At 38.5% G+C, this 22,851-nt stretch overlaps 1 protein-coding gene across 9 annotated transcripts in view; it reads left to right on the top strand.

Annotated features, from left to right (window-relative positions):
• Pms1 (PMS1 homolog 1, mismatch repair system component) overlaps window positions 1–22,851 on the top strand; it is a 107,845-nt gene that overhangs the window by 16,485 nt on the left and 68,509 nt on the right. For 8 of the 9 annotated variants that reach the window (XM_006495942.4, NM_153556.2, XM_006495938.4 and 5 more), the window contains 2 exons: window positions 5,295–5,477; window positions 12,617–12,719. In XM_006495942.4, the coding sequence (XP_006496005.1) occupies window positions 5,295–5,477; window positions 12,617–12,719 (286 nt within the window). Of the gene's footprint in view, window positions 1–5,294; window positions 5,478–12,616; window positions 12,720–15,142; window positions 15,922–22,851 lie in introns of those variants that run through there. The other variant, XM_030253686.1, reaches the window with a different exon arrangement.

The raw sequence follows: 22,851 nt of genomic DNA, 5'->3' as shown, positions 1-22,851 counted from the left end.
GTGGAGGAACACCTCCATAGAAGCATGGGGAGGGAGGATGTGATAGGGTGTTTCCGGGAGGGTGGGAAACCAGGAAAGGTGATAACATTTGAAATGTAAATAAAGAAAATATCCAATAAAAAATATAAAAACAAACAAACAAACAAACAAAAAACAGCTCCTCTCAAGCCCTCACCAGGCCTCCATGTCCTCTGTCACACATCTGCTGTAGGCAGCTTTCCTTAACCAAGGAAGAAGAGTCTAGTCCCTTTACTCTTGCTCCTTGAATTACATTTGCATAAAGCTTGATTTGTTGATGCTTTTCTTTGTTGTATAAACTTTCTTTCACTTCCTAGGCCTTTTCTACAACTTGCTGGATTAGCAGGGTAGGGTCTTGCCCTGTGGACTCTACCCTCTTTAGTGCCCCCACCTGCTTATGTCTTTCAGCACAGCCCAAGGCTCCAATTTGACATTACATCCTCCAGTGTTCTTTTGATCCTCAAAATGTGCTTGCTCTTTTACATTGAAGATCTACCTATCAGTGGCCACTAAATACTGCACAATAGAGTCATCTTAAACTATATGAAAATTTCCCCTACTAGGACATTAATCCAAAACTCTTCAATTTAACCTCAGGCAGATTCTTAGAACCAGGGCAAAAAGCAGCCACAATCTTTGCCAAGTTATCACAACAATGGTCTCTAGCCTAGTTGCTAATACTATTCTCCTCTGAAGCCTCTCGAGCTGGGCCTATATAATCCACATTGCTTTCAGTACTACTGTTTTCTAGTACTATTAAACCCTGTTTGCAGCATTCAACAGCTTTCCTGCCCCAGTCTTTTCCATATTTCTCCAGAAAGCAGCATGGTCTGTTCTGTCACAGCAATACCCTAGTCCCTGGTACCAACTTAAGTCATAGTTACTTTTCTATTGCTGTGAAGAGACACCATGACTTAGACAACCTAGAAAGCATTTAGTTGAGGGCTTACTTAGAGTTTCAGAGGTGCGTCTATTAACACGGCAGGAGGAATGATGCTAGGCAGGCAAGCTTGGTGCTGGAGAAATAGCTTAGAGCTACATCCTGATTCACAAGTTAGAAGCAGAGAGAGACTCCAGACTTGAAAAGGCCACATCTCCTAGTGCTTTCCAAAATAGTTCCACCAATTAGGAACCAAATATGAGCCATTTGGGGGCCAGTCTAATCAAACCTCCATAGGCTCTAAATGTAGTTATGCAGTTTTGTAAAACATACATAGACAAAGTATGTTATAAGCATTGACAACTACAGAATCAGCTGATCAAACCTGAAAGATTTGAAGATGTTCTGTGTTTAAAAATAGCAAATGTTCCACCACTATTTAAATATGCAAAAAATAAACAGGCATCTCTATCTATCCCATCAACATGAAAATATGTATTAATCTTTAATAAATGATAAAAGTATATATAACAAAATATGTCACTTATTAAATATCAGATTTGCATACCTATTATATATAACTATATATACCAGAAATTGTGTAAAAATTTGGAGGATGAAAAAAATTATGGGTGGGGAAAGTTTAGGAAGCACCCAACAGTAGTTGTGACATTGCTCATTTGAAGTTTCAAGTTTATAGAGTTATACCCTATATTTTTGTGTCCTCCCTACCTGTTTGTTTTCTACCTAGGTGTGTAGGACTATTTTAATGAAAGTAAGAATATGGTTTTAAAAATCTAATGGTCAGATTTTTTGTGTTGTTGTTATTGTTGTTGTTGTAAGCACTGTGACAATATTATTCTGACAGAGCCACCCTGTAATAAAAGGATTTAACTTTCATTTATTAACAGCTAAAATTCCAATGGCTATAGCATTCCAACCACTTCTTACAAAGATTATATTGACTACCATTTTAAAGAGAATCAATGTTCCCAAAACTTACCTAAGTCACTTAATCAGCTAGTAGTGAATCTGTGATTGGAATCTAGTGTTCCTGACTTACGGTTTCTCATTTATGAGCATGTTCTTAGCATGGTTGGACTAACAGGTTAGCTGGGGGCTTCGTTATGCAGTTACTATGCCCTACTCCTAACGTTGCAGATTATAAGTGAAGCTGTAGAGTGTACGTATTATAGCAAGTTGCTGGCTGCTGCTGTTGCTGCTGCTGCTGCTGCTGCTATCCAATTCATAACAGTAGCAAAGTGACACTTATGAAGCACTAACAAAATGAGTTTATGGCTGGGGGGGGGGTGACCATAACATGAGGAGCTGTTTTAAAGGGTCATAGCATTCGGAGTTGAGAACCAGTGCTTTAAGTAATATGCTGTGTGCTTGAGATGTGAAAGACAGCTTATTGAATTAAAATTGAAGTGACTATTTTCCTTAGGCATTTAATATAAGTAGCCTTATTAGAGTACAAGTGACAGTAAGTCCAAGTGACTGTGTCCTTACATCTGTAAGATGGCATCGGAGTCTCTGAGGGAGACAGATACACTGGCACTCTTACTTCCTTGAGGGGCTTTGCCTTTTGCTCTTTCCTGTTTAACTCTCTCAATATGTGTCTTGTTCTTAAATGTTGCTGAAAGAAAAATTGTTTCTTAAAATACCGTTAACAAGGCAATGGACACATTCTTACAGGAGTAAACTAGTGTGGTGACTTTAGTTACATATTTACTCTCAGCATTGGCTATGTCTACTGTAGGATTTCTAAGTAAACTGCCTAACTGGGTCTAATAAATGCACTTAGGCATGTTTTATTCTGATTCTGGACATATGTTAATATTGTTTTAAATATATATTGGAATGTTTGTGTTTTTATTTTACTCAGATTCCTGGAGTTATTTATGTTGTAAGATTTACATTTATATTATGTTGTTGTTTAATGAAATGAAGCAGACATGCTGTTTTTCAGAATGCCATCTTAATTTTACATTGAGAGATAGATGGAAACTGAAATCTTAGATATCTTCTGATAGTGTTTTATACGCATAGTTTATTCTTAAAAATACCCACAAAGTACTATATGATTTTAGGTTATTAGAGTATGGCATCACTGTATAAAACAGAGTCAATGTAATTCCTGGAAGACTTTTATCCCCTTTGTAGCTTGCACCTGAGGTGATGTTTGCAGAGTCTTCTGGAGTAAGGCTGATGACAGTTGGTGAACAGGTTTACAATATGGCATTCATACAAAGTAGGGGCATTATAGAAATTTGGTTACTCTTAAACTCCTTAGTATAATAGAAATAATCTATGAATGGGGCTTTTCTTCTTAATTTTCAAATTTAAAAAGAGATTGCCAAGTTAGATATATTTTCTCAACCATTTCCTGATTGGTGAACTTTCTAACACAGTTTTGAGAATTATCATGTGTAAATACTTAAAATATTATTTTATTAGACATTTTTTAAATTACATTTTAAATGCTATCCTCAAAGCCCTCTATACCCTGCCCCCACCCTGCTCCCCAACCCACCCACACCTGCTTCCTGGCCCTGACATTCCCCTGTCCTGGGACATATGATCTTCGCAAGACAAAGGAACTTTCCTCCCATTGATGGCTGACTAGGCCATCCTCTGCTATATGCTCCAAATGCAAGGGCATTCACACTCATTAAAGAAACTATAGTAAAGCTCAAAGCACACATTGCACCTCACACAATAATAGTGGGAGACTTCAATACCCCACTCTTATCAATGGACAGATCCTGGAAATGGAAACTAAACAGGGACACATTGAAACCAATAGAAGTTATGAAAGAAATGGATTTAACAGATACCTACAGAACATTTTATCCTAAAACAAAAGGATATACCGTCTTCTCAGCACCTTATGGCACCTTCTCCAAAATTAGCCATATAATTTGTCACAAAACAGACCTCAACAGATACAAAAATATTGAAATTATCCCATGCATCCTATCAGATCACCACGGACTAAGGCTGATCTTCAATAACAACATAAATAATAGAAAGCCAACATTCACGTGGAAGCTGAACAATACTCTACTCAATGATACCTTGGTCAAGGAAGAAATAAAGAAAGAAATTAAAGACTTGGTGAACTTTCTAACATAGTTTTGAGAATTAGCATGTGTAAATACTTAAAATATTATTTTATTAGATATTTTTTAAATTACATTTTAAATGCTATCCTCAAAGCCCTCTATACCCTCCCCCCACCCTGCTCCCCAACCACCCACTTTCATTAAGAGTTTAATGAAAATTAAGCCACAGCATACCCAAACTTATGGGACACAATGAAAGCAGTCCTAAGAGGAAAACTCATAGCTCTGGGTGCCTCCAAAAAGAAACTAGAGAGAGCACACACTAGCAGCTTGACAGCACACCTAGAAGCTCTAGAACAAAAGGAAGCAAATTCACTCAAGAAGAGTAGACAGCAGGAAATAATCAAACTCAGGGCTGAAATCAACCAATTGGAAACAAAACTATACAAAGAATCAATCAAACCAGGAGCTGGTTCTTTGAGAAAATCAACAAGATAGATAAACCCTTAGCCAGACTCACTAGAGGACACAGGAACAGTATCCTCATTAACAAAATAAGAAATGAAAAGGGAGACATAACAGCAGAACCTGAGGAAATCCAAAACACCATCAGATCTTACTACAAAAGGCTATACTCAACAAAACTGGAAAACCTGGATGAAATGGATAAATTTCTAGACAGATACCAGGTACCAAAGTTAAATCAGGATCAGGTTAATGATTTAAACAGACCTATATCCCCTAAAGAAATAGAAGCAGTCATTAATAGTCTCCCAACCAAAAAAAGCCCAGGACCAGATGGGTTTAGTGCAGAGTTCTATCAGACCTTCAAAGAAGACCTAATTCCAATTCTCCTCAAACTATTCCACAAAATAGAAACAGAAGGCACTCTAAAAATATGTTTTATAAAGGTAAAAAGGAAGGACTTGCTAAAAATCAAGCTAAATAAGGATGACTGCTGGATTCTTGGTGAGATCAGGGTGGGTTTTGCTTGTTACCGATAGTGTTTTGTTTTAGTTCATTTGGAGGATGATATATATAAAAGCTATGTCAGAATTTTTAATTTAATTTTAAATATAAATGATCATAAATACCTATGCTAGTGAGTTAATTGAATCCTCATATAATAGACTGACCTCCTTGTGTTAGAGTTAAGTCAAGATCCAGACAAAACAAGTACTGTATTGTACGATACCTACATAGGAGTTAGCAGAGCTAAAGAATTGACACTCCTGTGTGCATAGTGTCAACTTTTCCTTCAAGTTGTCAGATAACCAGATTGTTTACCTTGTGTTAAATGTGACTGCAGCTTAATGTTCTTTTTATAGGAGAACTATGGATTTGATAAAATTGAGATTCGGGACAATGGTGAGGGCATCAAGGCTGTAGATGTCCCTGTAATGGCAGTGAAGTACTACACCTCGAAGATCAGCAGTCATGAAGACCTTGGAAATCTGACAACTTATGGTTTTCGTGGTGAAGCCTTGGGGTCAATATGTAATGTTGCGGAGGTAAGGAAGTTTATATTGACTTTTGTTTTTATTAACTTCTCAATGACTAAATATTAGAATTAGGAGAAAATCAATTCATTGTTTGTCAGAGTAGCTTAAAATATTTTTTTTTACCTTATGGTAAAATACACTGAATATGAAATTTACCATTTTTACCTATAATTTGGTGGTATTAGGTATATCTACGTTGTGTGTTTATCAATTTGTACTTGTTTCTGGGTTATTTTCCTCTTCCTAAGTTACAACTCAATACCCACTATAAATAAAGCGTGCTTTCTTTCCTCCTCTTCTCTGTCAGGTCCTGTTCGACTTTCTAGCTCTACAAATTGGCATTAAAGGTACCTCATAAAAGTGGAACATTCATGTCTGGCTTATTTTACTTTATATAATGTCTTCAAGGTTTGTGCCCATTGTGCTGTAACACTCGAAGGACCTCCTGAACCAGGTGTGTTGTCATGCCTGTAATTCTAGTGCCATGGAGGCTAGCTTATCAGTACAGAGTTTGAGGCTATCCTGAGCACCATATTGAATTTAGCATACTAGACTATATCATACATTCCTTTTATTTATGCATTCCTTTGCTTTTGGATTTGTGGCTTGCTGCCATGACAAGGGTTTGATCACAGGTGCTCCAAAACTTGTTTAGGTCCTGGATTTTGGTGAAAGAGACCTTAATACTGCATATGATAATTTCATCTTTAATATTTTGAAAAATAGTAATGTGTATTTTGTGATATTTTCATTCATTAGAGCAGGTTGTTTAATAGACCATTAGCTTGGAAAAGTTGTGTTTAAAAGTCAACGTTTAACTGTAGAACACTTTAGAGCCTTTACCCCAAAGTAGGTTGTGAATCTAAAGGTAGTCTGTGGTATATATATTTTCCTGTACCCGCTTGATTATGAAAACTGTTTCTTAAGAGGCGTGCTACTGAATTGTTTTTGAGTCTGTGGAACACACTGTAAATGCCACTGCGGTAAATGTAGGCGATGGAACTGAATTCTCTAGCTGAGTTGACTTACCCTACCCTATAGGATACCTAGGGATAGACTGGGATAGAAAGCAGTTGGATGCTGCGACTTAAGGCAAGTGACTGCTGGGTGTGTACTTGTAATTTCTCTAGAGCCCTTGCTTCAGTTCCTCGCACACTCAGTTGTCTTAGACTGCCAGGTTTTATAACTGCTCATAACCGTAGTCTCCGGTTTGTATGTATCTCAGTTGTTTTTGGTTGTATGAATTGACTAGCTTCCTATGCTAAACTTTTTCTGTGTAGGTGTTGGGCCCTGTCATTCTTTGAAGGTTATCTGTGTGCTGGTAAGGGTACCAGTAACTGTGAAGGTCTCTAATTATTGAAAGTTTCCCCCTGGCCATATTACTTGTGCTAAGGCCAGAATACACCATTTAGGTAAGAGTGCCAAAAAGTCATCACATTTGTACCTAACATTTATTTAGAAAATTGGCATGAGTGTGAGTTATACCTTGTCCTCCTCTCTGGTCATTGAGTGTCTATTTGGTGGCCTGATAATCAGCCGTGTGGTACCCTCCAGATTCACTGTAATCCTTTTTCCTTTTTATGCGTCCATGCGTGTACTTGACTAAGGATTCACTTATGCTCTGACTTTGGAGCTCTGTAAAGTGGGACCTTAGTAGGCTGGGAAAGCATAGCAAAGGTGATGAAATTGATTGGGAAGTTCTGCCCTTAAGACAAAGAGGACTAGGCCTCAGTCCCTGGACTGCAGGTATTCAGAGCTAGTTTGAGGAGGAAATCCCCAAGTGTCCTCTAGAATCGACTCCAGACCTAGTGTACCAGGTGCGTCTTCGTCTCGTTCACTCAGCACTTGCTGTACTTAGACTTCACTTGAGATTCCACATAGATTTTAGGAAAGAGTAGATGGAGAGTACAGCTGGGATTGCAAGTCTTTCTTCTGGAGAATGTACATGGCAGCCTACAGCCTTGAAACGAGTGCAGAAATCACATTTTAAAAGTGGTATAGAGTTTGAGACCTCTGAGCTTTCTACTGCAGCTCTGTGGTTAGAGCTTTGGTCAGCTGTTTTAGTGCATAAATGTTTGATCATTTAGCTGTTGTCTAAACTAGCAGATAGAAATTAACCTTTATGTTGTGAGTGTATTGTCAGGAACTAATGTATTTTGGTGTGTTTGTTTTCTGAAGATGTGACCAACCTTGGAGTGGTTGTACCAGCTTTGCCTGCCAGATGGCAGCACAGTACTTAGTCTTTATGAATGTGACTTCCTCTGTGGTTCTGACTTCTGATGGCCATTTGCTTGTCCTTGGTCACTATTTGCTTGCTTGTTTGTTTCTTTTTTTATAGATTAGTTAAGTTCACTTGACACCCACACTTATCAATTTATCTTTTTAAGACATTCAAAAGGACTCAAATGCAAATAATTGAAATCATTTGACATATCAAAATTCCAGAAGAATTATTGAAGTATCACAGTAATACAGTGATTAGGCCTGATTTTATCTGAAACCTCTAGTAGTCGTTGTAGACCTTAGTGCACTGCACAGATTCCCTGCCTTAAGATGCATGCTTCCAAGAGTGCTGGTCACTAACAGCTCATGGCTGAGTTTCCTTCGCTTCCTCTGAAGAGATCTGTATTATCCAGGTCATAGAGAAGAAGCAGTTGACACTCAGTGACTGTTTGGTGAAGGGTTGTTAAGGTACAACCAGCTCAGGAAAATGCTTCTCTGTCCTCTCCTATAGGCGCTCATGCCAGACCATGCCCCAGGAAAGGGCTGTTCATTAATCTCTGTCTCAAAGTCTACTCGCTGGCTAACCTTACTTGGAGATCTTCTGTAGATAATCTCTTCATGTCACTGATGAGGAAAATAGGATCTTGCAGATTAAATGCCAACCGAGTTTTCTTACTCCAATTTCAAAGCCATCTATAAGGACCATTCTTTATAGTGGAGATGAAACCCTCTTGTTATCATAGTCATCACAATGCATGCTCCATTGCTCTGGGTTGGTGCTGATACAAACTGGTCTTTACTAGATAGAATTATAGCACTTTCAATTATCTAAGCCCACAGACTTATCAATTGTAATGTTGTCTGTTCATGACTTTACTGTTACTTTTCAGGGTATTCATACTATTAATCAAAAGCTAGGGTTTACTATACCTTGTTACAGTTGTAAGAGCTTCCTACATCTTATCTGTACCATGTCTTTTAGATACATTGAAAAGTTATATAGCCTTTTTTTTTTTTCGGCTTTGGACTCCATTGTAAAAAACAGAATGCCGCTATGCTTAAATCAGTGATGAAATCAGTTGCTTATTCCCTGTCTAAAAGCAATCACATTTACCTACACTCCTCATGTTGGTGAATCTTTTCTGAAAATTTGCAACTGTTCTTAAGCAAATCCCTGCTACTTTTCACAAAACATCTTTGTTCTGTAATTCAAGTGGATTGTTTTTGTCTTGTTCTTTCCTATTGATCGTTTTGGTCCTCATATTTGTTACTTCATAACTAACATTCATATTTGCTAGTCCACCCATGCAGTACTTATAGAGTTGTCACAGTGGGGCTGGTACTGCTCTAAGCAGTCACATTTGTTACATGTCATTCTATAGAGAGAACATAGGCTCTGTAGGTGTATTTAAGCCCCCATACTTAGAGGGGTGCACTGAGAAGCTGGGAGACCTGTAAAGGGGAAAGAGGAAGCCTCCAGTGTTAGACTGATGGCAAACAAATAAAACCAACTTTCTTCAGTATCAGAAGCTTCCTGTGTCATTCTCAGCCACAGTAGTAGAACTTTAGTGTGAACAGGGTTGCAGATTTTTTAACGGATTGGGAATTTTCGAATCCTCCTTCCTAAATGGTGGTTTAGCTCATTACAGGCAATAGAAATGCTTTGAAAAGGGCACAACCATTACCTTAAATGAATTTGTGTCAAGAAAAGTTTTACTTGAATTGCCAGGATGTATCCGAAGTAATTTTGTTTACATTTCATCTAACTCCTGTGGTGAAACTGCTAACATAAGGTTTAAATGATTTCACGTTTTAAAAAAGGATTTATTTATTTGTTTATTTGTTTATTTATTTATTGAATGTATACAGATGCTCTATCTGTATATACACCTGCATGTCAGAAGAGGGCATCAGATCCCAGTATAGATGGTTATGAGCCCTGTGTGGTTGCTGGGAATTGAACTCAGGACCTCTGGAAGAACAGACAATGAGTGCTCTTAACTACTAAGCTATCTCTCCAGCTCCTACATAACTTTTAATAACAGAGCTAACATAATCTTCAGGATCTCTGAAGAATTCTAAAAGGTATTGTCTTAAAAGCTTGACGTCACTAGACTTCAACAACTGCTCATTGCCTTGTGAGAATCACCAGTGATTGTGTGTGTGTGTGTGTGTGTTTGTGTGTGATCAGAGACACTCCTGATCATGAGTTAGTGTAGAGCACAAGCTCTTGCTGCATAGCTAATACATTTTGAACCTGTGCCTGTCAAAGAAGAGGTTTCCTGCCCAAGACATGAGGCCACAAGAATGAACCCTGGAAATACAATTCCTTCCTCTGAGGAATATGTTGTGTTTCATGAATTTGTAAAACATAACTATATGTTTTCTTCACTGTCTCATCATAAGCATTGCCCATATGAATACATTTCCATGGTGCCCTATAAATTGACATTAATGAAATTTTATTGTTAAAAACCATAGTGTGCTTTTTTAAAGTATGACATACGTGTTAATATTTTTAACATTAAAATCCTGCTTCCTTTCTTTCTCTTCTTGATCTAGGTGGGTATGTACTTACTGTTCACTAACATGTCCAAAGCATGAACAAATTAGTGTCGTAAAGTTGGCTTTGAAATGGTAAAAGCAAAATCGCATGTAACCTTATAGAGCATTAGCATCCTCATCTTATCATCACCCTCCCAGAGACAGGGTGTAATCATTTACTTGGGAGCCTCCAGCAGCCACTGGCAGGGTTAGTACTGGAACTCCGAGTCCCAGGGCTGCCTTTGCTCAGTGACACCAACATTTTGTCAGTTGGCTTGCTCTTTGGAGAATAGAAATAGAATTCAATTGACCTTGGCATTTTGAAGAAGCAGTTATTTAAATGTAGAATTACTTTTAAAGGGACAATTGTAGAATAACAAAACACAGAAAAATATCTCCACCACTTATTGTTCTGTTTGTTTTGGATAAACAAATCAAGTAATACATTGGATATTTTAGACTTGGTGTGGCTGGTAAGATCTAGATTAAAATTATACATCATTAACTATGGAATAGATTTTTTTTTTCAGCAAAGTAGAACAGTTGGAATGTACAGAAACACACAGCTTTACCTGAAGTGACAATCTTTCCCTCTGCCACCTTTTTTTTTGAACAGTAATCACACAAATAGCAGCTTGATCCAGTACCTCTAGTAAAAGTTCAGAAGACATTTCAGAAAACCTATTAGTGTCTACTAATTCTTGAAACTTAATGAGATCTCTCTCTCTCTCTCTACACACACACACACACACACACAGAGAGAGAGAGAGAGAGAGAGAGAGAGAGACTCATGCACACACACATACACACACAAACATGGATGGGAGGTGTGCTGGGGATGGTATGGGTACCCACACATAGTGCCCGTGTGTTTCATAGTGCATATGTCACCAATAAGTCTACTGAGGACAGATGATAGAGCTATGAAATATAGACCTCTAGCTGGACCTAGATAAGTCTCAGCAATACAGCTGGATTTTTGTAAATTCTAACTTGGGCTGAGTGCACGGATAGTCAGAAGAGATAACTCCTAACTTTGGACCACCACTTATCACAGGGCTGCTCTCTTTTAGTCCACCTTTCTTTCCCTGACAGTGTCCCTACTCTACACCAGTGCGTCTTGTCTGGTTTTCATTTCCTGTTCCATTGAGGCAGTGTCTCCTGCCAGTATCACAGGTTGGTAAACAGAATGTGGATAGTTCAGAAAAGTGCGGGATTCTTAAACCTTTATTCCACAGCTGACATCATAAGGAAATATTTTAGTGGTTTAATGGAGCCTTTTCCTATGATCATATGCTTAATGCTGACTTTAATGAGAAATTTATACTTAAATATTGTTTTAAACTTGTTTTTTTTTAAACTTTAAATATTTGTGTATATGTTTAAATTTTACTAGTTGAAACTATAATTGTTTTTTTTAATAAAAAATGTTTTATATAAAATATATAAGGAAAAGAAAATGATTACTGGTTATTCATTCTCCATAAATTTGTGGAAATTATTATAAAAAAGATTCTGCATGGTATAATTGAGGTATACTGGTTGTGTTTTAATTAAAATGCTCAAATACCAGCTCATTTTCACCATAAAAAAATCACAGGCGAGCTAAATACCTAATAAAAAATGGAAAAAAAAAAAAAAAGAAGTTAAGTAAAAAAAAAAAAAAAAAAAATCACAGGCTGTTCTGTTGTTTCAAAGTGTAATTCCAAAAAACACTACCAGAGACGTATCCAGACTAATTGATCGAGCAGTAGACGAGAGCCCAGGGAACCCGAGTTCAGTTTCAGGCACCCACATGGAGATTCTCAACCCACTGCAACTATAGCTAACAGGGGATCTAGCTGAAGCCTCTAGCCTACACCCCAACATGTGTGTATACATAGTCTCTCTCTCTCTCTCTCTCTCTCTCTCTCTCTCTCTCTCTCTCTCTCTCATACACACACACACACACGTACACACACACACCATTTCATTACAATAAAATAAGAGAATTGCCAAGTAATATCCTTTTCAATATTGAGTAAGTATGTGATTATTTATTTATTTACTTAGTTACTTAGACAAGGTCTCTACTCTGAGGCCCAACCTGGTCTAGATCTCACTGCAGTTCTCCTGCCTCAGACTTCCATGTGCTAGAGTTGTAGGCATGGCTTACCATGCTGGCTTTGTGAAAATTATCTTGGTTGCCATAGATAAATGTTGTAGTGAGTTATACATTCGTTCGATCCAGGATTCAGAAGGAGGCAGGAAGATCATGAGTTTGAGGCTAGTCTAAAGTACACAGTACGATCCCATTTCAAAGGGTGAAAGATAAAGGAGGGTGAGAGAGAGCATTCTCTTAGATTGCCATACACATTTTTGGTTTGGTTTGTTGTTTCTAGGTGGTAGTTACAACAAGGACATCTGCTGATGACTTTAGCACTCAGTATGTTTTAGATGGCAGTGGCCACATACTTTCTCAGAAGCCTTCACATCTTGGTCAAGGTAAGTGTACTCACTGTGTGTGTGTGTGTGTGTGTGTATGTGTGTTTATGTATGTGTTTGTGTAAAATTGTTGTTGTCGTCACACACATCATTTAAAAAAGAAAGAGTTTTGCCTTGAATTAAATAGCACTTAAAAATATACAAAATAAAATTACGAAGACAGGGTGACTCAAAGGTGACTGACTACCTGTAGCAGCAAGTGTTTTCATGTTGTTGGGTCACTAGTATCATTGTCACAGATGAGGAAGAGCGTTTTACTGAAGCACTTAAAACATCATTTTTCATAAACTGTAGCCCCGAGACAATTTAAAAGTATTTATTGATAAAAAAGTTCATACAGAGGCATAATATTATAGGTAGAAAGCTGTGATGATTGCTCAGCTCCTACAGTTTACCAACTTACAATTGAAGTCTTACCTGACACTTTTTGTACTTCCCCACGCTCTCATTCCAAGATAAATAAATATATCAACTATTTATTAGTTTTTATTGTTTTACACACATCTTTGTAATTTTATTTTGTATATTTTTAAGTTCTTCTAAAAACTTAATTCTAAGGTAGAAACAGACTCTTTAGTCTAAGTTTGCAATATCCCCTCATCATTTTCCCAGCAGTGGGTGGTTATAGTGGTGCCAATGTCAAAGGTGGCTCCTCTTCAGAATCTGCAAGGGATATTTGTTGTTTGCCTTCTCACATCTAGAATATTAATTTAATTTATGCTCCTTGTTATAGTTGATGAACATAATTCACGGTTTGTAGTTTCACTGCTCCCATTTTAATGTGAAAATACTGTATTTACTTTTTAAAATGACTTCGGTCTTTATGAAATTTGTCTTCTTAATTCTGATAAATCCTCTCACTCTGCCTATAATTTTGGAAATTGTCAGCATCGTTAGAGCATTAGGGATTACTTTTGCTCATCAGGAATTTACATTTTTGTATTCACAGACAAAAAAGAATTAATAGGAAACCCTAAGAAAACATACTCATTTACATCTGATGTATTCATAAGTCAATAAAAGTGAGCTCATCTATAATCACTACTTAATTACATATGTAATAAATATTATATACTTCAGTTAAAGTAGTACACATTATCCATTCAATATGTGTTGTGTTGAACAGAGAAGTCTTTATTTTACTTTTTGTTTAATTGTGTTCCCCGTTACGATGGCCTCTGAATCTTAGAAGTTCAAGGTAGGAAAGCACCAGAGGTACTGAGTGCCCCTAGTAGAGTACTTTGAAGTAGCCCAGTCACCTTATAAAACTTAAAAGTATTTTTATCCCAGTGTTTGCCAGTCTGATCTGGGTGGCCAGTGGCTCTGTATCACTCATACTTCTCATGCTTTTCTGTATTCATCTCCATGGGAACTATGAAATAACAATCCTTACGGAAGGACTCCATCTGATCCTTGCCCTTTTAATGGCTGATTTCTCTTTTTCTACTGACGTCAGTCTTCTCCCTTCTGTAAGTAAAATTAGGTATGCATGTTAAGGAAGTTTTGTAGTCAGTAAATGCATCTTATTTTCATTAGCTTATTTCATAGCTCAGGGAACAACACACTTGAAAGGTCAATAGTTACAAAACCAACATGACTTTTTGTAACTCACTTCTCCACCTAACTATATTTGATTGCTTAGGTAACAGCAACAAAAACCCCCAGAGTCTTAATTTCAGATTGTTCTAGATAGGCAAATTATACAGCTCTGTGCACACTAAAAGTGATCTTGCAGTTACATTGCTTCGTGTGGATGGTTTGTGAGTGACTGAATTGCAGACTCACATTTCACCAGCTGTCATTAGCTTCCATTTAAAGGTTTTCTATGTAAGATAAAACTACAGTTCAACCATCCTAATTTATACCTGTGCGTTTAAGGTTCTTGTCGATTAACCTCTGCTGTGGTATGGCCATCCTTGGCATTTAGTCTTCATATCCTCTGGTCAGATGGCATAACTGTAGGTGCAGTGACAGCCTCTCAATTAGACACTGGGAAATTGTACATATTTAAAAGTGATTTACCGAAAATTTCTTTTCTGTTTTTTGGGTATAGGTATATTTGTTTTATAGATTGTTCTGCCCATTTAAAGTTATTTCTGATTTTAATAAAATGTTATTTTAGTTGTTCTTCCCTTCTCTTTATCATTCTCTCAAACATTGTGCCTGAGAGACCTTTTAAAAAATATTTATTTTTAATTTATGTGTGGGAGAGCATGTGTGTGTGTCTGTTTGTCTGTCTGTCTGTCCTTATATATGTCTGCCACTTTTGTATGTATTCTTACAGAGGCCAGGAGATGGTGTCTGTTACAGGTAATTGTGTTGTGGGTGCTGGGAACTGAACTCTGGTCCTCTGCAAGACCACTACAGTCAGTCTTTTCCTTTCCCCATCTGCAAAGCAGAACTGTACTCTTGATCAAGAGGATGTGATAAACACAGAAGTAGAGTAAGCACACTGGGAGGAAGTGCACTTTGAAGAGGAAGCACACTGGGAGGAAGTGCATGCTGAAGAGGAAGTACACTGGGAGGAAGTGGACTCTGAAGAGCAAGCACACTGGGAGGAAGTGGACTCTGAAGAGGAAGCACACTGGGAGGAAGTGCACTTTGAAGAGGAAGCACACTGGGAGGAAGTGCACTTTGAAGAGGAAGTACACTGGGAGGAAGTGGACTCTGAAGAGCAAGCATACTGGGAGGAAGTGCATGCTGAAGAGGAAGTACACTGGGAGGAAGTACATGCTGAAGAGCAAGCACACTGGGAGGAAGTGCATGCTGAAGAGCAAGCACACTGGGATGAAGTACATGGTGAAGAGCAAGCACACTGGGAGGAAGTGCACTCTGAAGAGGAAGCACACTGGGAGGAAGTGCATGCTGAAGAGGAAGTACACTGGGAGGAAGTGGACTCTGAAGAGCAAGCACACTGGGAGGAAGTGTACTCTGAAGAGGAAGCACACTGGGAGGAAGTGCATGCTGAAGAGCAAGCACACTGGGAGGAAGTACATGGTGAAGAGCAAGCACACTGGGAGGAAGTGCACTCTGAAGAGGAAGCACACTGGGAGGAAGTGCATGCTGAAGAGGAAGCACACTGGGAGGAAGTGCATGCTGAAGAGGAAGCACCCCATGGCAGAAAATGCTCTTAGAAGAGCAAGCACACCCTTGCTTTTCTAAGCAACTTGTAGCAGGAAGTGCACATAGTTTTTATTCTAAGGCAAGTGGTGTCTCTATCTTCTCTCCATTGACTAGGGCCACTGACAGTCTTTAACAATTGGCAGATTTTCAAAGAATTGTACAAAGGAAGTGACGGAATGCAGAAAATCGTCATTTTCCGTCTTAACCACTGAGCTTCGCCAGCCTCTGTTCCTGCTTTCCTTTAAGGAAATAGAATAACTCTCTAGCTTTCAAGTCTTAAGGGTGACTGACTTATTCATCGTATTCATTATAATTTTATGTCCCCTAGTTTTATGCTTCCAGGTTGATTAATTCTCCAGAACAAATACTTTTGAAAGGAGTATTCTTTTCTTGTACCTTGTGAGAAACCCTTGCTATAGATTACTGCTCTGTGGAATTGTGCATGGACTAGTCTTGTGTTTCGTAACAGAATAGTGGAACTTTGTTCACTAGTTTAGAATACTTTGTGACAATTCAGCATCCATACTTTTACATTAGGAGTATAAATAGCTGCCTTCATAAGTGGCATAATATAGGGTCATGTAAAAATATAACAGCATATTGCAGGCCTGCATTTTAATTGTGGTGTTTGAAGAATGTGCTAAAGTTAGAGAGCTGAGCAGTCCTCTTGTAAAATATGATAGTGCACTGGGGCCTCCTCTGTCTTAGCTGGTATTACTTGGTTTTTAAGGATACATATTTCATTTAAAATTTTAAAAGTTCTTTTTATCTGCAAGTTTTATTAAAACATTACTTTAAAATTATTAAAATCTTACTTATGATTCTTAGCTTATTTGGGCTCTTTTAAGATGGAAAGGTAATTTATGAATGTATGGGTTAGGTATAATGTATTTAGAGCATAATATGTGTCTAAAAGTCAACAATAATGTTTTGTTTTCATAAACATATGTATCTGAGGTACTGATGTTTGCCTGTCTTTCTTCTCTTTTGTTCATAGTTATAGTAGATGTCTTTATGTTGCATTTAGGAATTCAATGATTAGTAAGAAATGGATACGTCAGTAAGTAATGACAGTAATATGAAACCACTGCACCTAGAGTGTGGTCAGTGAGATTTTCAGAGAGCATGGCATTTGAGTTGGAAGCTCATGGGTAGAGGGTAAGGAGGGAAAGGAGTGGCTCCTTCAGCTAGACAATGACGTATGGAGAATAGACCATTTCTCTGTAGCCATAAAGAGACAATGATGCATGGAGAATAGACCATTTCTCTGTAGCCATAAAGAGAAAAAAAAAAACCCTACAGTTTAAAAAAAACTTGCATTTTTTCTTTAAATTTATTGAAGAATTATGTCATGGAAAAACTTACATGAACTAAGCTCAAGAGAAAGAGTGTCCCTTCCTGCACAGGAAGTAACTGATCACCACATGCTCTGTCTGCTGCTGGCATTATTAACTGAGATTGAATGTGTAGGTGCATAACAGAGCTACTGACCATAGATAGAACGTCGTGTAAAGCACTGGGAAAACCATCAGAACTTCACACAGCTACCTATGGACTGAACTACCAGGCTGAAGTATATGATCCTCATACAGAACTCATTCGCTTACACACAGGACTTTTGCTGACTGAGCAGTGCTAAAGAAAGTTGAGACTGGACTATTCAAAGAGCTTTCAGACTTACAAGAGGAAAAGGATTAATTCCATCATCAAGCTACAGCACAGGTTGTTACTAGTTCCTGTTTGACAGGAACACAACCATCTTCAGCAACTGTGATTCTTTTATGTAAATCAAATCAAAGCTTTAAAGGACATGATCAAGGGAAAATAAGAGCTATCAGCAAAAGAAAAAGCACAGCGGAGGCAGATGAGCAAAATGAGAACCTCTAGGAAGAACTATTTGCCAAAAAGGTTTTAAAGCAAATCCTGCATCATTAAAGAAAAAAGTTGGGAGTTCGTATGCTAAATGGAAAGTTTGGAAGAACCAAATGAAAATTCTAGAAGTATAAAACTTCTATACCCAAGTATTCACTAGATGGGTGACATAGTTAAGATCTCAATTGTCCCCTTTGTGAAAGGCTTGTTCACTAGTAGGAGGGTCTTTCAGTCATTAGACATTAGGTATGCCCTGTAAGAGGCTACTGGGTCCATATCCCTTCTTCTCTCTTTGCTTCCTAGTTGTTAAGACACAAGTTTTCTTGGCCACATGCACCAAGATGTACAGCTCACTGCAGGTCCCAAAGCATGGTACCAGATGATCATGATTAAAAACCTCCAGTTATGAGTTAAAGTAAATGTTTTTTCTTTTTAAAATTGATTGGCTTAAGCATGTTATTATGGTCATAGAAAATCCCCCATCCCAGAAAGTTGGTGATAAGAGGTGGGATAATTAAGATCCCAGTACCAGGTGACAATGACAAGTTTTAGAACTGGTTCTTTGGAGGATTGTGCTAGACAAAGTATAGAGTGTTGTAATTGGACTTTAAGGAGTGAAAACCAGATGGTGATAGAAATATGGACAGTCAGGATAGAGGTGTGGCTTGGCAGTTAAGAGTACTTACTGCTCTTGCAGAGGACCTGAGTTCCCAATACCCACATGATGTTCACAACTGTTCCAAAGACCCAGTACCTTCCTCTGGCCTCAGACACCTGTACTCACCTACATATGCCCAACCACAGACACACATACACTTGTAATTTGAAGTAAAGGTTTAACAAAAAACCCAAAATACATAGTAAAGATGGTGATCCTATAGTTTCAAATGGAATTCTTTATTGATGGTTGAACATAACACCACCTGTGCAGCACCCTGGCAAAGACTTTGGCTTCATTATTCCCATGCCCTGACATTCTGTGTGGAGTTCAGTACTGGTAGAGAAAGATTGAAGGAAACACAGATTTCAGGCAATGACCTGAGCATTACTGGAAACTTTTAGCTATATTTACAGTGAGAATTGGTAACAAAATGAGAGAAAACTCATAAAACTTGAAGTTTGGCAAGAAAAGCCGAATATTGAATTTTTCGGTCTAGAATGGCATGGTTACTGGAAAGGTTAGCACTGATTAAAAAAACAGCAGCCCAGGAAGACTCTTAAGAAATCAACAACACAGCAAATGAAGTTTATCTCAAAGGCTTCCCAGGGCTTTTTAAGGGCCCTAGGGGCCTTGTTCACTCTCACTGCCCAAAACCCTGTTGGCAAGGCATTAAGAAGCTGCTATGGCTATGGAGTCCCAGGGACAGCTTGTGCTGGGAGCAAACCTTGGCAGCCATGTGATGCTGGTTGTATTTTATTCTTTTAAGGACACTGGATGCAGGAATTAGAAGGGTCACAGAAACATCTCCTAAGATTTCAGAGGAAGGTCTTAGGAGTTGTGCTAGTCAGGGTTCTCTAGAGAAACAGAACTGATAGGATGAGAGGATATATGTATAGGGTTTATTAGAGTGGCTCAGAGGCTATGGTCTGACAATTCAAAGAAGGGTTATCTCCTGATGGGAAATCCCCAGAATCTCGAAGTTCAGCCCACAGGCTGGACATCTCAGCTGGTCTTAAGCACATGCCAGAAATTGGCTGCTAGAGTGAGGTCAAGCAAGCAAGCAGAGAGCGAGAGCTCCCTCCTTTCATGTCATTTATATTGATTGCTATTAGAAGGAGTGGCCCAGATTTAAAGTGGATCTTCCTGCTTCTAAAGATCCAGAAAGAGACTGAGTCTTCCCACTTCAACTGACTCAATCAATAAAAATTCCTCACAGGTATACCTAACCTATTGGTTCTAGTTAATTCCATGTGTAGTTGAAAGCCAAGACTTGCTGTCACAGGACGACAGGGAGTGTGTAGCAGTGTTGGAGGCCTCTGTAAACAACATCTGACAGTGTAATCCCTAATCAAACCAAGAGTAAACCCAACACTGCAGTGCAGACCCCAGCCAGGTTAAGATGCCAGGGATAGAGAATGCAGTTTCAGACGAAGGCAGAACAGTGGTGTTTAAGCACTGATCATTTCTAAGAAGAAATAAAATATTTGGAAGAAGCATTCTTGAATGGGATATTTTGAGATGATTCTATAAGCATGTGGCACTTAGACTGAGACATGCAGGTTGATAATGGAGGTAGTGTACGTGGGTTTTGGGAAAGAGCATGTACAGAGGTTCTGAGGTAGAAACAAATCTGATGTGCTACAGGAGTAGACGAAAGGAGATTGGAAGGGAGGGGAATGAACGTGGGCCAGGTTATGAAGGGTCCTGTGTGCTTTCTCCTTTGCAGTCCCTCAGCTTTTGCAGTTAATGTGTGTCACCAATAAGTGTTCAAAACATCAAGCCCTACACTGCTCCTTTAGTGTCTCTTTCATATCACTAATCCTTATTTCATTATCACGTTAGCGTTTAAGATCCGTTCTCTACCAAATTTATTTTCCTTTTAAAAATACTTATCTTGTTTGAGAATTCGTAATGAATACTTACATATTTGTATTTATATCATTTTTAGTCCTTCAACTCTTCTTGTGTCTCCACTTGTAACTTCATCATTTCTTTTTATGTGCATGTCTACTACTGAGACCATTTAGTGTTACTCATATGTACATGTTTAAGGCTGACCACTTAGGTTTAAATAATCCATAACAGGGCTTATTCCTGAGGAATACTGATTCTTCCTCTTAACAGCCATTAATTGCCCATAGTTCGTATCTAGGAGGGGGGCTGGTGAGATTTCCCCAGTCTGAGTTCATGTTATCATTGTGTAGGTCTTGTTTAGGTGACCTATTATTGAGATTTCATGGGGACAACTCTCCATCTTTCTCTCTCTCTCTCTCTCTCTCTCTCTCTCTCTCTCTCTCTCTCACACACACACACACACACACACACACACACACACGATACTATTTTGCAGCAGACATCCTAGTGCTTAAATATCTTTCCCCTATCAATTGAGAATGGGTACCCTATAGTCAGTTCTCTGCATTTTGACCAGATACGTGTTTCTGTGAGTTTCCATCTGCTGGGAAAAAAGGGGGGGATGGGGTTGAAGTTTGAGAGCTATGCTTGTCTGTGAGCATAGGGTAGGTATTTAGAATGAAGTTTTGAGTTATACTGGTTTAAGAATGTAGCACTAGTAGGTTCTCTTCTAGAATCCATGACATTACTAGCCATAGGTAGTTAGCTAGGTTTACAGTACTAGGCATCAATTGATTCCAGTTAAGTGGGCCTTAAGTCGAACTAGGTGTCTGTAAGTTCCAAGCCTTGAGGATATATTACCCTGCTGGTCATAGGTTTTATGCGTTGTAGGACTTTGAATTACCATGGTCCTTTGGAAGTTTGCAACGGTGCTTTGAGAGCTAACCTAACAGAGTGTGCTTTCAAGTCAATTCCATCTGTATTCTTCCAACTTACTAGCCAAAGTGCCGTGTCTTTAGCAGTAAAGTCTTATCTTTAAGCTCTGAGAGGCAGCCATGGGCTACAGCAGTAGTCTATATTGTTTGGGAATCTCTTGGACTCCCTTGACCATGACTCAAATAGAGGTTGTTCATTCCTGGCACTGGGTTCAAATGAAGTTATGCCACCTGGAGTGATAATGCTACCCACCCCCCAAGAGCCGTAGACTATCTAACTTTATTTTCTTACCTTCTCTTGTAATGAGATCTTTATCCCAAGGTAATGGTTGTTTGGTTAGAGTTCACTTTGTACTGTTTTCCTTAGAAATAATTGGGTGATAAATTCTTGCTAGGCCAAATAGGTCTTCATTTGCTCCTATTTGTGTCTGGAATACAAATGTTTGTTTCTTTAAGTTTATTGTATTTGTTTTCTTTAACAAAAAATATTATCGATAGGCTTCTGCCATTACTGACTGAAATACCTAAGAAAGTTCTATACTTTAACCACATCCTTTCTTTTCACACTTCTTGAAGCTCATTGTCTTGGCACAGACCCTGAATAGTTAGCAGAAAAGGATTCAGCTATTGACTTAGTGTCTTATTGTTGTGGTCAAACAGTCTCACCAAAAGCAACCTGGAGTGCAAACAACTTATTTTGTTTATATGTCCAAATCATAGTCTATCATCAAAGGAAGTCAGGTCAGGAGTTGAAGGCAGGAATCTGAAGGAAGATGCTGAGCTGGAAGCCATTGAGGAATGTTGCTAACTGGCTTGCTTCTCCTTGTTTTCTCAGTTTGCTTTCTTATACACCCATGACCACCTGTCTAAGGGTGGTGGTATAGTGGGCTAGGCAATCCATATTAATCATCCACTAAGAAAACACACTCTAGACTACCCATGGGTGGCACAGTGGGTTAGACCCTCCTACATCAACCATTCATTAAACAGATACACTACAGACTTTCCTAGAAGCAGTCTAATAGAGGCATTTTCTTAATATGTTTTTCCTCTCTCTGTCTATCAAAGAAAAGAAATGTAAAAGGTCAAAACAAATAGCTAATTAAGACAACAAAACAAATAAGCATGCAAAAATTTTTTTGGGGTTTTTTTCGAGACAGAGTTTCTCTGTGTAGCCGTGGCTGGCTGTTCTAGAACTCACTCTGTAGACCAGACTGGCCTCGAACTCAGAAATTCGCTTGCCTCTGCCTCCCAAGTGCTGGGATTAAAGGCATGCACCACTACTGTCCAGCCAAAAAAAAAAAAAAAAAAAAAAAAAAAAAGGAAAAAAAATGCTATCAACTCTGTTTTGTGTTGGACACTTATTCAAGGGAAAAGGCCTGTCCTGGAATTCAGGTGATAGACCTAAAGACATTCTACCGGAGAAAACTGATTTTCCCATTCCCAGAAGATATCAATTGCAAACAGCTTCTTGGTTAGGGATGGGACTTTGTGTTCACGTTCCCATGTGCATGCTGTAAACGGGTTTGAACCTGTATATAGTCTCTATGTATCAGCCCTGTTGAGTCTGGAAGACACCCATTTCCTTAAAGTCATCAACCACCCCTGTCTTTTAAATCTTTCCACCCTTTCTTCTGCACACATGCCTGAGTCTTCAGGGAGAGGGGTTTGATAAAGAGACACATTT

The sequence above is a fragment of the Mus musculus genome, chromosome 1, assembly GCF_000001635.26.
Source record: "Mus musculus strain C57BL/6J chromosome 1, GRCm38.p6 C57BL/6J".
Lineage (NCBI taxonomy): Eukaryota > Metazoa > Chordata > Mammalia > Rodentia > Muridae > Mus > Mus musculus.
This window is presented reverse-complemented; position numbering and strand designations above follow the sequence as displayed.